This window comes from Petromyzon marinus, chromosome 36, assembly GCF_048934315.1.
Source record: "Petromyzon marinus isolate PM22_M1 ecotype Great Lakes invasive population chromosome 36, UKy_Petmar_22M1.pri1.0, whole genome shotgun sequence".
In the NCBI taxonomy this organism is placed as follows: Eukaryota; Metazoa; Chordata; class Hyperoartia; order Petromyzontiformes; family Petromyzontidae; genus Petromyzon; species Petromyzon marinus.
Window position 1 is genome coordinate 5,470,724 of NC_133702.1, and position 16,272 is coordinate 5,486,995.

Below are 16,272 nucleotides of genomic sequence, written 5' to 3' on the forward strand. Positions count from 1 at the left end.
GGGACACCGCTTCCTCTGCGCCAAATCTCGAGCAAGAAGGGAACGTTGAACCCACACGCAGCATTCCTCGCCACAGCGCCGTGCACCTGCAGTTGCCATTACAGCAACACGACAGAGAGCCGGCGCTGCCCTCCGTGATATCCCCCCACCCCACCCCACCACCTCAGTGTTGATTGACGACTCACAGATTAACATAGGGAACCGTTAAGGCTCCTTGAAATAAACAAAAAGTGAACTTAATGTGGGGCTCATCTTCTTTGGTTCTTTCGGTAAAGTCACGTAGAATGAGAATAAAGTAATAACATAAAATAAGACAATAAAATTCTCACGACGTTTGTACTAGGTGCCTCTGTTGATGTGTAAACTTTGACTTTAACATAGCTATTTCTGTGACCAGTCACAAGCTAATCCCTCAGCTATTTCAATGCTAAATTCTCATGTTTGATATGTAAACTCTCTTTGTCATGGTGCCTCACTTCTCTCACGCAGCTTAAAAGACGCTACGAATCTTAGCAGCGTTCATTGAAATTCTGTCGTCCCGACAGTTGTGTTCCTTCACCTGAAGAAGGCTACTTGTGTTGTGGTCGAAACGTCGTGAGAATTTTATTGTCTTATTTCATTTTACTATTTTATTCTCATTCTACGTGACTTTACCGAAAGAACCAAAGAAGATGAATCCTTGCAGTCACGAAAGCTTTAAATCGAACTTTAATGTGGGGCTGTTTTAAACTATTTTACCAGGTAAGGCCCACACTGAGCTATATAGCTGGCCACAAATGATAGCTAAACTAAGTGGCTCATCACGTGGAAATGTCATGCAGCCAAGGACTCTAAACGCATGCTTATAAATATGGAGGGAAAAACCGGAGGACCTGGAAAAAAAATTCACCCGGACCACGGGGAGAACACGCAAACTCCAAGTATACAGGCACCAGAGTCGGGATCGAACCCACGACCTCTGGTGTATTAGGCGAGAGAGTTAACATCTCGCCACCGCGTCACCCCCAAATAAATCAGAGTTGTCATGCGCAAAATTTGCCGTCCGCCAAGGCAACACTGCTGCCCTGTTGAGGACAGCTCTAATTACGTGCATTCCACCTCTGATTTATGCAGCAGCCTTGCATTAAGTTGGGCTGAAAGAAACCATTTACTATTGTAATTTCACGTAAGTGGCCTTAATTGGAAAATGTGCAGTTTCATTTTGGGTGTGGGGGGAGAGTGGGTTCATCAAGGAGCCCATAAGGTCAACAAAACAAACACGCTAGATTTTTCTAAACGTCAGTACCGCTGGAATGTGTTTGCAGCCTGCTTACATTTTTATTTAAACCGCCATAAACATATCGCACGAAAAGACGTACATTTTGAGAAGCTAATTCTCACATTTTCTTCCATACGTATTGATGCACTTGAACGACCGCCGATCACTTAGACATTATTATCATTCGCTCATTCTGTGTTTACACAAAGAAGGTAGATTTCTATTCTATTCTTGCGTATAGCAGGAATATGTTCAGAAGCGAAATGCCTATGTTGAGGTCTGCTCGCCACGAGAGGGCTTCAGGAGGGAGTTCGTGTAGTTTTGCTGCTCCTCCAATTCAAGGAGCGCAGACTGCAGTGATTCACGATATGGTCTAAAGTTAGGATTACATGGCCACATTCACGCTGTGACTTGTCTTTAATATGCCATTCATGAAGGGGATGTGCACATCGGCCTGTTGATGTTCTGATGCGGCTGATGGTTACACCGCCAGTGTCATCGAGGAGGAATGTCAAGCCAGGAGCTGTGAAGTTTTGGTCTGGAATGATCAGGTGTTTATTCTGGATGTCTGCGTTGTTCCACTGTCCATAAGCCTTCTTCCAGATCTGGGTGAGATTCTAGGAAGGTGATAAAACGCGTAAACTAACCTTACAGTTTGCATGTCTCTGCGTGGATATTTGGTGGCAGAATGTGCGCCAGAACAAGGAGCTAGGGGATCGGTGTCGGTTTCAATGTTCCGGTTACGATGTGCATCGCATTATTTAATCGTGCATCGAACAGTGTCGTTTCATAATCACCCAGAGCAGGCTGGAGCGCCATTTACTTGGTGAGAGGGTGGCAGTTGGCAGCGCATCTGCTAAGGCGCCCCCCCCCAAGTCGTTCCTGCATGTTTCTTGATTATGTCTTTTTACAGATCTGTTTAATGTGGGGTGTGAAGGTCAGGCAACTATCCGCGATGAACCCCTAGATATGTTAGATTTGAGTCATAGCACACTGGGTTATCACAGCAGGACACACCAAGGGTGGCATCTGCTGCATGATTGTTCAGGTGGGAAGCGCTTGTGGTGATTATGGAAGGATTTGGTCAGGAGTCTGCTGGCAACGGTAATCCACCTCCAATAACATGAGATCAGCTGTCGGAGTATTGGCAGCAAGGGTTATGTCATCTCCATATATGAACTTGCGAGGTGATGTGCATGGCAGGTCACTCACACAAATGTTAAATAGTGACGGTGCTAGTACCGAGCCTTGAGAGAGGCCATTGTTCATAATTCTCCAGCGGCTGTGGTTAGCAGCGTGGTGTGCCCTGAAAGCACGGTTGCTGAGTATTGCGTTGATTAGGTTTACAGTAGAATGGCATCTGAAGACTTTGGCTGCCCGCGCCTCGGGGCCACGATGCCAAACGGTGTCATAGGCAGCGGAGAAGTCATTCGTTGCTGTGCCGGATTTCTGTTGACATTGGAAACCGGCTTCTGCGAGGGTGGTGAAGGCAATGATCCGTTCGCAGCAGTTACGGCCAGTTCAAAATCCGGCATGTTCGGGAGACAGTTGGAGGTCGATCATGGGGAGGAAAAGTCTGGCGAGCGTGGCACGTTCGATCAGGGCCAAATAATAATAATAATTAACTTATTTATCCAGAAAAGCCACGCTACAGTCAAATGACTCATTTTAAGGAGAGTCTCGCATTGGGTTTTTATTTTAAGATGTTTGCAGCCAATTCATGGCACGTGCTTATATAAGTGTTTGTAAACCGGCGAGAACACGCGCACGTGAGGGAGCAACGCTGTATCCCCGTAGAGATGGAAACAGTGGCCACGAATCCACTGGCCGTGCTGCCTTCTCTCGGCGAACCAAAGTGCACGTGGCACCTCGACGGCCACAGGAAGGGAGTTTCACAACGTTCGTGCGATCATCCACCGACCCAAGCGCGTGCACCGCCACCGCCCGGCACAAAACCATCCACCAAGAAGAACGGTGGATAATTTTCAGGCTTAAAGTTAAATTTGGTACTTCAGCCTAACGACTCACAAGGGTGTAGGGACCAACGCACAATCGTCCAGTGTCAGGAACACGGTTTTGTCGCGAGACAATGGGTGAACACTGCTGGTGATGACAATCGCTGATATGGCTTCTATTGTCCAGCAGGATAGGAAACTGCCTTTTCAGCTAGAAGCTTGGAATGTTAATAGGGGGGGGGGCAGTGGAGATGTGAAAAGTAAATTCCATATTGGGTAATGGATGTGATGATTTATAGTTGCTCAAACTTTAGCCAATAAATAAAAAAATGTCATTTTCATGGTAATACTCATAAGTTTGAGGAATGCATCGTCAAGTATGGGGCCACATTGGCAAGCTCGGTTTTGTTGATTATGATGCCCTACACTCACTGTACTTTCCCTACCGGGCATCACTGCCTATGCGAATACGCAGCAACCAGCTGGACGGTGCAGCAGTGTGACACGTGGCTTGTAACCAAGAAGGTTGTGAGTCGAGTATTCATTGAGCCCATTATCCCGAGATGATCAATAAAATAAACACCGCTTTGTGGGAAATTCAACAGGCATTGTCCTCTTAACGCAACAATCCTTGCTCCCGTATGATTGTTGAACTTCTTTCGCATCGTACCTAGCAAACCGTGCTAATCAAAGGCGTGCAAAAGTTGCGATTGAAATTACCCTTAAGTCCGGGACTTCTATACCCACACACTCGGAAACTTCCCTGTGAGCTCAATTGATGGAGAAGAAAAACATTATTAACACGAGCGGACTACAGAGAGGTGACCTTCGTGGGGATGTAATATCTGTACGCCGCATAAAGTCGTGTTCTTCTTTGAACGCGAAACGCCGACATCAAACACACCTGCAGACCTTCGCACGGCGTGTAGCCAGACGTGCGAGTACACTCTTCGGATTGTTGTGGAATTTGACCTCTCCGCTGAGCAGACACGGAAACCCTCCACGGGGCTCGGGGCATAATCAGGGGATGATTAATTCCAGGAATGTGTGCTAAGTCTTTTTTTAGCTTTCTCCCATTCCTTTTAAAAACCCAGAAAATACCTTCGGCCCGTTTCTAAATATAACGTGACGGGTGACGCAATGACGCCCCCCCCCCCATCCCACCTCCAAGCCGCCAGGGTGAAAAATTTCAAAAGACTGGGTTTTATTTTTTTATCATCGCGTGAAATACGCACCCCTTGGAACGACTTGAAGTAAATGTGTCTGTCGTGTGCGTACTTTGTCGACAGGGCGGCGTCCGGGAGAGCTCCTTTAGGACGTGGCAGGTCAAATCACAGAGCACTGTTGTTGGTAGCACTCAAGACCTCACCGCCCCCCTCCCTATCCATCCATAGATCTCCTATCAGTGCGATCGGGCAGAACACTGTGCCCATTCCACAGTTCCAGCTAGCTGCACCTTCAAGAGCGGCCTCGTTCCAGAGTGCCCCCAGATGCTTCATATCATCCGCAACAAATCTTTAACTTTGTGACTTGTGAACACAAATAGTTGGTGATTCCCGCATTGGCAGTGGTGGTGCACGCAAGCACAAATAACAAACGCGAACTCGTCACATTTATCAATAGCACTACGTGGCCTTAAAAGGAAGAATAAAAACACACATTATAGGTGACGTTTCTGGCAATTGCCCTTCTTCATTGCGCATAATTAGAGGCAAAGAGAGATCGAGTGGATATGAGTTGGAGACTGCACTCTAAACACCACGGGGTCTGATAAGACAGTCAATTAATCAGTGCATCAGAATCAGAATATTTATTTATACTGGAGGAATCCGATGAGCGATGAAGCTCTTTTTTCACAGATGTCCAGTAGGGGCGGGTAGTGTGAACGTCATAACAAGAAACAGAACAGAGACTCGTGATAGTCGTGCAAAGTAAAAGCGAGGTAAACAAATAACCCAAAAACACAAACAAATACAACAACTAAACCATCCCCATCCTACCAGGCAAAGCCCACTGAGGTATTAAATTATTTTTCAGAAGCGACCTGGCCACAAATGATAGCTCAACAAAGCGGCCCATCATTTGGACATTTATAGCAACCAAAAGTAATCTCAAATAATCTCGATGTATGTTTCTAAAAAAATGTTTTTTGCAAACTCTCGAGCTTCGTTGTTGCACTTTAGTCAGCGGGTCTCACTTTTCCTGTGGACACGCGAACCACCTCCCCTGTCTGCTGCGTCCACCACCCCCTGCCGCTCCACTGTGCGGAGTGAGCGGGCCTCACTTTTGTGAGCGAGTCACATTGTGTTTTCCTTGCACATTCTTGGAGTCTGCTACTTCAGTCTGTTACTTTTCCTGTTTTTGTTTAAATGGGTGTCGGCGGCGGTGCCTGCGTGAACCCACTTGAGTTGTGTGGATGAACGCGCGACCGTTCCTGAGCGGCCGTGAGTGTGTTTGTTTGTGTGTGTGTTGAATTTGGGGGGAGCGGTGGTGCAGCGGTTAGCGTGCTGTGCTGCCAATCCAGCGACCCGAGTTCGATTCCCGCTCACGGTCGATACCAGCGACGATGATCTGAACCGGTCCTGGGCCTCCCCTAGGTCGACTCAGCCTCAACTGATTGCCTGGGGAGACAAAGGCGGCCGGGCGTGGTGTTGGCCACCCACCCCTCGCGTGCCATGCTGGCCTTTATAGGTGCTCGCTAACAGCACAAGGCTATACGGGGAATCGTTGTTTTGTTAAATGCTACCTAAATACAAGTATTAGAAACTTTGGTAGTGATTTATAGATATTCTTTCCTCAGAAAATGTGCCTCTTAAACATTTTCAGAACAATCATAATGTATTTCAGTAATACTTAGAACAACGCGAAATGAATAATGCTTAAAATACATTAAAAAAAACTATCTCCATATATATAAAAGGCAAAGTTATGATTATGTGTATCTCTTCAAAATGTTTAGTGTACTTCCCGACATGCAACAAACTTGAAATTTGCCATGTGGGTACTTTCGAGACTGTACACCATGCAAAAATTATAAAATACAAAAATTTTGGGGGGGGGGGGGGGAGCTCAATAATGCAGATATTTTTTGCACGGCCATTGAGCTGTGACGTCAAATCTGTCATGTGACCCGCACATGTGGAAGCGTAACGCATTGTAGTGTAGTGGTTAGCGTGCTGCGCTACGAACCCGGCGACCCGAGTTCAATTCCTGCTCACGGCCACAACCGATGATGATTATTTTAACCGGTCCTGGGCCTCCCCTAGGTCGACTCAGCCTCAAACGAGTAACTGCTGTGTGATCATCGCCACTGGGGGGACAAAGGCGGCTGGGCGTCGTGAATCCAAGTCGGGTAGTAAAGCTAGCCGGAATATATTTTGTATCAGTGAAAAAGGTTTCGGAAAGTACTGTATGTTTAACAAAACTGATGTACTCTGCGAATATGTTCTCATTTGAGTGACATGGGTATGTAAATATATAATCCGATGGGTTAATAAATAATAATAAAAATATATTAATAATAATATTAATAGTGTACAGCTATTATTTTCATCCACTACTGGATTAAGGCCTTCCAATGCTGTTTTGGTCACGTGAGTTGTTTTACCATACTTCACTATGCTGGTTGCTGTGGGTTCATGAAGGCTTACGACGGAAGGTGAGTAGGACTGATGGAGATATCACTCACCACTAATGTCAACCATGGCTTGGACTCCGACTGAGTTTGCTTGGCTTCACAGGGCAGTGCACAAACCACTGCATCACTTGCATCAGTCCATAAGTGAGTTAAGATTTCTATCAAATCACATTTGATATCAAACCACATTTGTGTCCAGAGCAATATAAATGTTCCGTCATCACCAATTCAACAGGGACTGTTCAACACTTGACTCAGTGCTGCCACTCGTCTCTTTTGGGTTGTGGAATGTGATCAACATATTAAAAAAAAACCTATACAAGGCACTCTTCACTCCGTCACGTTCCGACTCGCTTAAAATGTCCGTGCAGTCGTTGACTCTTGGAGATTGAGTGCCGATGAACTATTTTAAGCGCTTTAGATGGCGAATAAAATTGCCTTTGCCTATTCTGCTAATCGTGGGGTGTGCACACTCATGGTTAATATTGACAATGCTCATTGATCCCTTACCTATCAATATACAATGATTGGGCAAAACTAGTGTGTTTTATAGCAAAACACATTCCTGCGGAGGGAGCTGGTAGGAACGTTGGGTTGCTCGGTCAATGGCCAGGGTCAACGGCGGCACCACGTGGTGTATTCCGCAAATATGCCCGACTGTGAGGGCGGGCACAAGCCGGCGTGAGTAGGTTAAACGTTGAGTTTTATAAGGGCACCACGGGGTGACCAGCCCCTCCCCACCCAGCCCCACCCCACCCACCCCCCACCCAGCCCCACCCTCCCCATCCAGTCCCTCCCCACCCTCCCCACTCAGCCCCTCCCCACCCTCCCCACCCAGCCCCTCCCCACCCAGCCCCACCCTCCCCACCCTCCCCTCTCCACCCAGCCCCACCCCTCCCATTTTTGGATGCACGAGGGACGGACGGACACAATAATCCCCTGTGGGCTGGTGTAACCAGGAGGTTCCTACCAGTACTATTTATAGCTTCCATAGCCCAGTGAATTTTTATTCAGCCTGCCGATATTCCCACTGTCGCCAAATCCCTTTAATTAATCTTGGATGGATTCCACTGATGAGGTTCCTTCCCCTTGAAACCATGGCTGGATTTACGGCATAAACTGCGGGGCTATGACGAGAACAAGAGCAACAGCAATCAAAGCACAACCTCTTCTCACGGACTCACAAATTCTTTGGGAGATGATTCCTCTTGGTCAGTGCTGTTCTTATCGCCTTGTTTTCCCTCGCCTCTGGTCCCGTCCTTGTCTTGTGCCTGCAAGGTGATGAATAGTGTCAAATAAATCACACGGCGTATGAACGCGCATTGCCTTATTCAGGGCTGATCTCCCACAAGCTAAGAGCATCATAATAATAATGATGATGGCACAAGTCTTGCACGAAGGGGAACAAAGCCAGATATAACAAGTGGACAAGCCAGTCAAGTCTTAGAGCCTCCGTTTGTTGCGGGGGTTTTAGGGTACAAAGAAGTTGTGGTACAAGCACATGTTAGGTGCGTGATGATTACACCCGCTGGAAACAAAGCACTCTAATCCCTTGTTAATGTACGTAAGTTGAACTTATTTCGCACCGTACGGACGTGGCCATACGTGGTAATTAGAGGTGCCAGCGGCGGGACGGGGGGGGGGTGAGGGCAATATAAACGTGGACAAGACGCATCGCGAGAAGGAACGATGGGTTATTGGATGAGGCTTGTGCAAATGATGGCAGCCAAAGGAGAGAAACATGTCCAAAGGGGTGACCAGTGGGGAGATGGAGTGACGAGGTTTATTCATCGTATGCAGGACCGAATTGTGACGTCTGCAGGACAGTGGGGGGTGGCATCAACGTGCAGAGGCCTACTTCCATTCAGCAGTAGATAGAGAATGACTGCTGCTGATGATGATGTTGATAACGAGGGGTTGTTTGTGTAGACCGTATGCCTAATTTTTTCCCGGGTTCAGTTTCCCTTTCTCTCTGAGCAACGCATTGGCCAAAACAAGCACGGCTTCTGAATCATTGAAGTTTACTGTATAATTTGGACCATATATAGGCTGATCCTCTTTATTAAATTCTCACGGGGGAAGCGACACGGCCGGAAGCCTTGGCTTGTGGAAGGCGCAGTATGACCCAAGAAAAGTAGGCACTCCTACGGGAAGAATGTCGAGCAAGTTCTGTTCAGTTCCCTGCCGAGGATTCTGAGATTGTTGTTGTTGGGTTGTCGCTCCACGCGTCGGGAGATTCTTCTACAACTCAATTCGCTTTCCCAAGAAGGTCACAGCATGCGGAGCGAAACGTCAGAAGTCGTGCCGCCGGACGACGCATGGTGCAACCCGAACACGCAACGGACAGCAGCTACACAGCGGCACAAGCGGGACTCACCCACACAGAAGTTCCATTCAGTGTCAACGTGTAGCAGTGGTTTTTGCCATACTTTGTGGTGTTCATAAATGTATCATTATCATCATCATCCAGTGTTAAAGAATTATAATTGGACAGCAGTTTCAGCTGCCTCGATCCAACCAAAGACAAAGATCCCCCGTGTAGCCATGACAGACTGTTGGGGCAAGTGCTGTTCACTGGCACCTATAAAGGCCAGTACGGCACACAAGAGGGTGGGTAGCCAGCACCACGCCCGGCCGCCTTTGTCTCCCCAATGGCCATGCTTACACACCACACCAGGTGCTCATTTGAGGCTGAGTCGACCTAAGGTAGGCCCAGGATCGGTTTAGATAATCGTCACCGGTGTTTGCTGTGAGCGGGAATCGAACCCGGGTCGCTGGGTTCGTAGCGCAGCGCGCTACCCGCTACACTACCGCTACACACACACACACGTGCTAGGTAGGAAACGGATGCGATCGTACGCGACTCGTCCCTCTATGCCTGCACGTGTCCACCAAAGTGTTGATGACGTGGCACCTCTTTGAGATTCGAGTCTTTGGTGTTCAACTGGTGAAGATCGCTCAAGACTATTCAGGAAAAAAAACACAAGAATTGTGTTGCCCATATATCAAGTACGCAGGTCAATCTGTAAGGTCAATCTGTTGCCTATTTTCTCCGGGTCCTCCGGTTTTTCCCTCCACATTTAGAATCAATGTGTGTTTAGAGTATTTGGCTGCTATACATTGCCACGTGATAAGCCACTTCGTTGAGCTATCATCTGTGGCCAGGTCGCTTCTGAAAAAGAGCTAAATAGCTCATTGGGCCTTACCTGGTAAAGTACAATTTTTTTTATAGTTTCATATTATTACGAATTCATCATTATTACAAATGTTTCCCCAGTAAAGAGCCTCACCAAGTCTCAAGAATATTTTAATGCCTAATTTAAATTCTTAAAAAAATAATGATATCTGAATGGATAACCTGTATTGTGTCATAATGTAAACAGATTAATGAACACTACATATGCATATTACCAATAACTCCAACAGTTAAATAGACAAATGGGATGGGCTAGTATTAATCGGATTGCTGTTAAGCTCTGATGTTTTTACCCTAAGACTATAAATTCCGAGTTTTGAGTTTAGCGCATGTATTGTGTGGGTACAAACAAATCACTCTGAATGCACCGATCTCGTCACATCTTGGAAGCTAAGCCGAAGTTGACCCTGGATAGCGCTTGGATGGGTTCCTACCACGCATTAAATAGGCTGCTGTACATCTCCTGCAGGGAAGTGCAGCGAAATCCATTGTTGCACTGTCCTTGTATGCTCCCACCTTCGCCAACCCACGCTGACCAGTGTGGTGAAGTATGGCAACAAAAACAATCACCAGGACTGCGGGGCGGCCCTCATCCAGCAATTAATCGATAAAGAGGCCGTACATTGATATACACATTGACACAAACTGTAATAAAAGTACATTTTACACAAATGCACATAGGGGACATAAGGCCGCTGAGTTTTTTCTTCTTCCATAATGACGTTCATGCTGATGCTGCAGTTTAGAAAGGGCTGTTTGTTCGTGCAGAGACGAACATCTGGTCATACAAGTAAAGCGTTTCTGTGGGAAGCACACATTACGTCAAAGGCTTAATTGTTGCCCGTGTTTTCATACGATGAAACGCCCAGGAAAAAGTTCAGTGTGTCACGGAGACACATGGACAGACAGACGCACATGGAAAGGTTGGTTCCTTGGACAGAATGAAGCGAGAACGCGCACATGCGCAGCACGCTCAACCGTCAATTAAGGGTCCCACGGCCTGATGTGGATGCCCTGAGATGCGTTGGTGTTCCCCTGGCTGCCCCTGGCTGCCCCCGGCTCTCTCTGGGGCCCATTGTCATCATTTGTTGTGAGCCCCATGCTCCGACACTCCCCCCACCCCCCTCCGCTCCTCTTGTAAAGCATCTTGAGATGTGATTAGGTTTAGGTAGTTAAAGGTGCAGCCCTGCAATTACGTGTTCATGCCACTGCTGGTAGAAGAGCCTCCACTAGAGGGACCCCAAGAAGGTGTTTTGTCCTACTGGCCAAAGGTCTGTGGTGTATGAATTACACTGCTAGGTGGATAGAGTCAAGAAACTTGTCCCATTGTTTCAACTGCCATGCTGATAGGTCGAACCGGCAACCTGGTGGTGAGAAATACTCTCTGGTTCTTTCAGTAAAGTCACGTAGGTAGAAAAAAAATAATAAAATAAAGCACGACGTTTCGGTCGCAACACAAGCAACCGAAACGTTGTGTTTTCTTTGATTATTTATTCTACCTACGTGACTTTACCGAAAGAACCAGAGAGTATGGATTCCTGCAGTCACGAAAGCTTCAAATCAAGATTGGTGGTGAGATGTTAACTCCCTCGCCTGGTATGCAGGAGGTTGTGGGTTTGATTCTGACCCTGACGCCTGCTGTATATTTGGGGTTTGCATGTCCTCACCGTGGTTGCGTCGATTTTTTTCTGGGTCCTTCGGAGTTTCACTCCACATTTAGAAACATGCGTTTTGAGTATTTGGCTGCTATGAATTAGCACGTGATAAGACACTTCGTTGAGCTATCATTTGTGGCTAGGTCGCTTCTGAAAAAGAGCTACATAGCTCAGTGGGCCTAACTTTGTAAAATAAAAATAAATTGTATTTATTTATTTATTTAAGTTCACCTCTGAATTGCAAGTCCAACGTGCTAACCATTACAACACGGGCAACATCCGCCAATTGCATTTAGATGCTGTACAAATTGAAATTGTCGCCGTTGTTAAATACAGCTTCCTATCCCCTGCAAGAGAATACGGTCCCAAGCAGGACCAGGTCTGGCACGAGACAAGTTCACTCTCCTAAGCGGTGAATATCACTGTCATCGTGGCCTCCCACACAAAAAACAGAAACAAAGATCCCCCGTATCGCCGGAACAGACTGTTGGGGCAAGTGCCGTAAGCGAGCACCTATAAGGGCTGGCACGGCACACGAGGGGGTGGGTGGCCAATACCACGTCCGGCCGCCTTTGTCTCCCCAGTGGTAATGTTACCACACCGGGTACTCATTTGAGGCTGAGTCGACCTAGGGGAGGAGGCCCATGACCAGTTCAGATAATCGCCACCGGTGTTGGCCTTGAGCGGGAATCCAGCTCGGTTCGCCAGGTTCGTAGCGCAGCGCGCTAACCGCTACTACACTACCGCTCTTCCCACACACAACACCTCTACTGACCAAACGCCCCATCCTAGAGGAAGCTGGTGCAGGGGGTACCTGGTCTCTCGGCAAAACAGTCCTTCCCGCGTTGCATATACGTGCGTACCTACGTTAAATGCACGTACGTACGTTGAATGTACGTACGTACGTTGAATGCACGTACGTTGAATGTACATACGTTAAATGCACGTACGTACGTTGATTGCACGTGCGTTGAATGTACATACATTGAATGCTACGTACGTGCGTTGAACGTCTTTCGCAGCGTACGTAGCCAACCGTGCTAGTCGGAGTCGCGCGGGCGGCGGAGGGGGTGAAGGACAACACAAACTTCGTGCCAGGTGCGTTCCCCCCACCCCACCTGCTGCAGCTGAGCGATGAAGTCCTTGGGTCGGCACACGGCGCCGACCGCCAGCGTCTCGGCCGCGCACCGCCGAGCGAACTCGGCCGCGGCGCGGACCTCGGCGGGCGAGAGGTCGTGGCAGAGCGACGGGTCGCGGTCGTGGGGCGGCAGCTGGCGGCACAGCTGCCTCTGGCGGTAGCGCTCGCCCTCCGTGCCCGCCACCGGCTGCTTGTCGTCCGGCAAGGCACTCATGAAGCCCACCGCCTGCACAGAGATTGGAGGATTCTCAACAACAACCCCCCCCCCACCCCCCCCCACCACCTCCATAGCATTAACCTAAGAAAGTATTACATACCGTAAAAAAATGACTACATAATCAAATGTATTTATCATAGCTGTCAACCCATACCGTTTACCCCGTATTCTTGTACAGGGAAATTGAGTTTTCCGGTCCACACGGCGTACAGCCGTTTAGATACGGGCACTAAACACATTTTTGTCTATTTGTTTGTGTTTCTCCCTTGTGATGGGACTTTGTAGGATGAACGTTAAGATTTAAAAGGGCATGGGGTGACCAATAAGGTCTGAATTGGTTTGTAATAAGGTTGGCACCGATAAAGTTGTTGAAAGGTATGATTTACCTATGTAAAATTAACAAATGTATTCGACTCAAGGTCAATTCATCAAACATAAATCACTTGCTGCACTCATTTCTTTCAATACGTTTTTTTTTCCTTCCGAGCTTCAAGCCGTGGCAAAGTCACGAATGATGTCGTTGTAATTCATTCTGACGGGCGCGCTACCGTCATCACTCAGGTGTTACTTCAACGTGGTAAGGAGGCCTTCAAAACAAGAGGCCTCTAGATTAATGCGGCCCTGGTTTGGATAAGCGCTGATCGTGAGCACCGACTCGATTAAATTTCAACTTTATTTTATGTAGTCCCTTACGTAGCCCCCCCCCCGCCCATGATCATCTTTTTGAGGTAGCTGTCCCGGGGCAATTTAAATTCCCGGTTTTTATTAGTTGCATAATAATACACTGCTCAACATGTACGTGTGGTTCTACCATCTTCCCGTATTGTGAGGCGTTCTTATTCTTCCCGTGATGCATCATTTCAAAGGTGAACTAAATAGACAACATGAAGGATTTGGGCCAATGTCTTATAAAGAACAGAATAAGCACACCTGGGGTTGGTGTGGTCAGTATCACACTCAGCTGCCTCTGCATCCCCACCTCTGATGTATACATACCACACCAGGCAATTAATTAAGGTTGAGTTGACCTAGGAGAGGCCCAGGACCGATTCAGATATCACTTGCCACTAATGTTAACAGTGGCTGGGGATTGAACTCGGAATCGCTGGGTCCATAGTTCAGTTTGCTAACCACCGCGCCTCCACTCCCCAACGCACTCGTGCACAAAATACGTAAACATGCACACATGCAGACTGTCGTGGCAGGATGCCTAAATACTATTGAAAACATAACCGTTGGAAAAAAAAATGCCAAAAAACATGCTTCTAAAAATACAAAATAAATGCCATTCAAGTTGCATTTTGGCACAAGGATTGTGAAATCGCAGAAACCGCAAAAAATTGCAATAGCTTGGGGAGGCATTCATCCAGCTGTGGATTAATCTTGGCTGATGATGATGGTGATACAAATAGACTTCTTCAATGGGGCACTCGCTGCCTTGATGCGGTGAAAAAAGACATGGAGATCCTTGAATACTTGAGTAATTATACGTGAATAGTGGCACCTAACGCAGTCAGATACCTGTTGAGAGATGAGACTAAATGTGTTCCCTTCACCAATGTAAATTGCCCAGTATGGTGAATTATAGTCAAGGAACTTCCATCACTGCAACACATAAACTAGTCTCCATTATTCAGCAGCTCTGGCTCCACCGGCCATGGTATCAGCTGGAACATGCAAGAGCAGGGCGTGCAGAGAACTATATAATAGCCAGCCTTAATTATTTCATTGAATGTTTTACGAGTCCCTCAAACTGCCCCCACCCACCTCCTCATCCCATCAATACCATTACCCCATAAATATAAATTTGGACTTCAGCCATGGGGAGCTCCAGCTCATCGTAAGCCCTGATCACAATAATATACAACAAAAAAGGGGTCATAGCCTTAAACGTGAAGAATATTTATTTTCACGAGAGCAAATCCGTCGAGCTGTAAAGCTCTTTTTGCACTGACGTCATTTTGGGTCCACCACGCCCAGCCCAGCCCAACAAGCCGGACCGAGACCACAGCACGGATCCAACCCCCCCCCCCCCCCCCCCCCCCCGGACGATCACTGACCAGCGCCTGGCTCACTCCGGGTGGCACCCACTCGTATGCCAGGCTCTCGAAGGTGGGGTCCTTGCGCGAGGTGAGCGGCCGCGTGATGATCATGCGGTGGCGCTTGTAGACGTAGCGGAGGGCCCCCTCGGCGCCGCCCTCGGCGTCTGCCCTCCTCCTGGCCGCCATGTGCGCGTGCCGCGAGCCGGCGAGCAGCCAGCCGAGCCGCTGGTCCTCGGCGACGTCGCTGTCCACCCCGTGCTCCTCGGGGCCGCACCAACAGCGGGCGCACGACTTTCTGTAGTGCACGCACGCACGCAAATACAACGGTGCCTACTGTGTGAGCCTATACGGGTTTTACTCTCCCACCGTGTGAGCCTACAAGGGTTTTACTCTCCCACCGTGTGAGCCTATACAGGTTTTACTCTCCCACCGTGTGACCCTATACGGGTTTTACTCTCCCACCGTGTGACCCTACACGGGTTTTACTCTCCCACTGTGTGAGCCTATACAGGTTTTACTCTCCCACCGTGTGAGCCTATACGGGTTTTACACTCCCACCGTGTGACCCTATACGGGTTTTACACTCCCACCGTGTGACCCTATACGGGTTTTACACTCCCACCGTGTGAGCCTATACGGGTTTTACTCTCCCACCGTGTGAGCCTATACGGGTTGTACTCTCCCACCGTGTGAGCCTACACGGGTTTTACTCTCCCACTGTGTGAGCCTATACAGGTTTTACTCTCCCACCGTGTGAGCCTATACGGGTTTTACTCTCCCACCGTGTGAGCCTATACGGGTTTTACTCTCCCACCGTGTGAGCCTATACGGGTTGTACTCTCCCACCGTGTGAGCCTATATGGGTTTTACTCTCAAACAGGGTTTTTTTTACCCTAATAGAGGGTTTTTTTTGGGTTAGATCGCGAGATCGAGGGTTTGCCCTCCGACGCGCCAGTGTGCTGTTGCTCGTAACGATTTGGCACGTTTTTAGTTTACGTGACGAACTTTATCTCGTTGGCTGCATCGGGTGGTGGCGGGTTTAACGACATTTATATTTAAGCAATCCAGCCCCCCAAAGAAACCTCTAATTATGGATAATATTGATAGCGAAAGCCGACTACGTGTTAAACGACACAGGCTTGTTGGGCGACCAGAGCTATTACGGCCATCACGT

At 48.1% G+C, this 16,272-nt stretch overlaps 1 protein-coding gene across 1 annotated transcript in view; it reads right to left on the bottom strand.

Moving 5' to 3' along the window:
• LMCD1 (LIM and cysteine rich domains 1) overlaps positions 1 to 16,272 on the bottom strand; it is a 40,472-nt gene that overhangs the window by 17,588 nt on the left and 6,612 nt on the right. Inside the window, exons 3-5 of the mRNA XM_032966618.2 lie at positions 15,117 to 15,393; positions 12,820 to 13,065; positions 8,035 to 8,121 (exon numbers count right to left, since the gene is read on the bottom strand). Of these exons, the coding sequence (XP_032822509.2) occupies positions 8,035 to 8,121; positions 12,820 to 13,065; positions 15,117 to 15,393 (610 nt within the window). The remainder of the gene's footprint in view (positions 1 to 8,034; positions 8,122 to 12,819; positions 13,066 to 15,116; positions 15,394 to 16,272) is intronic.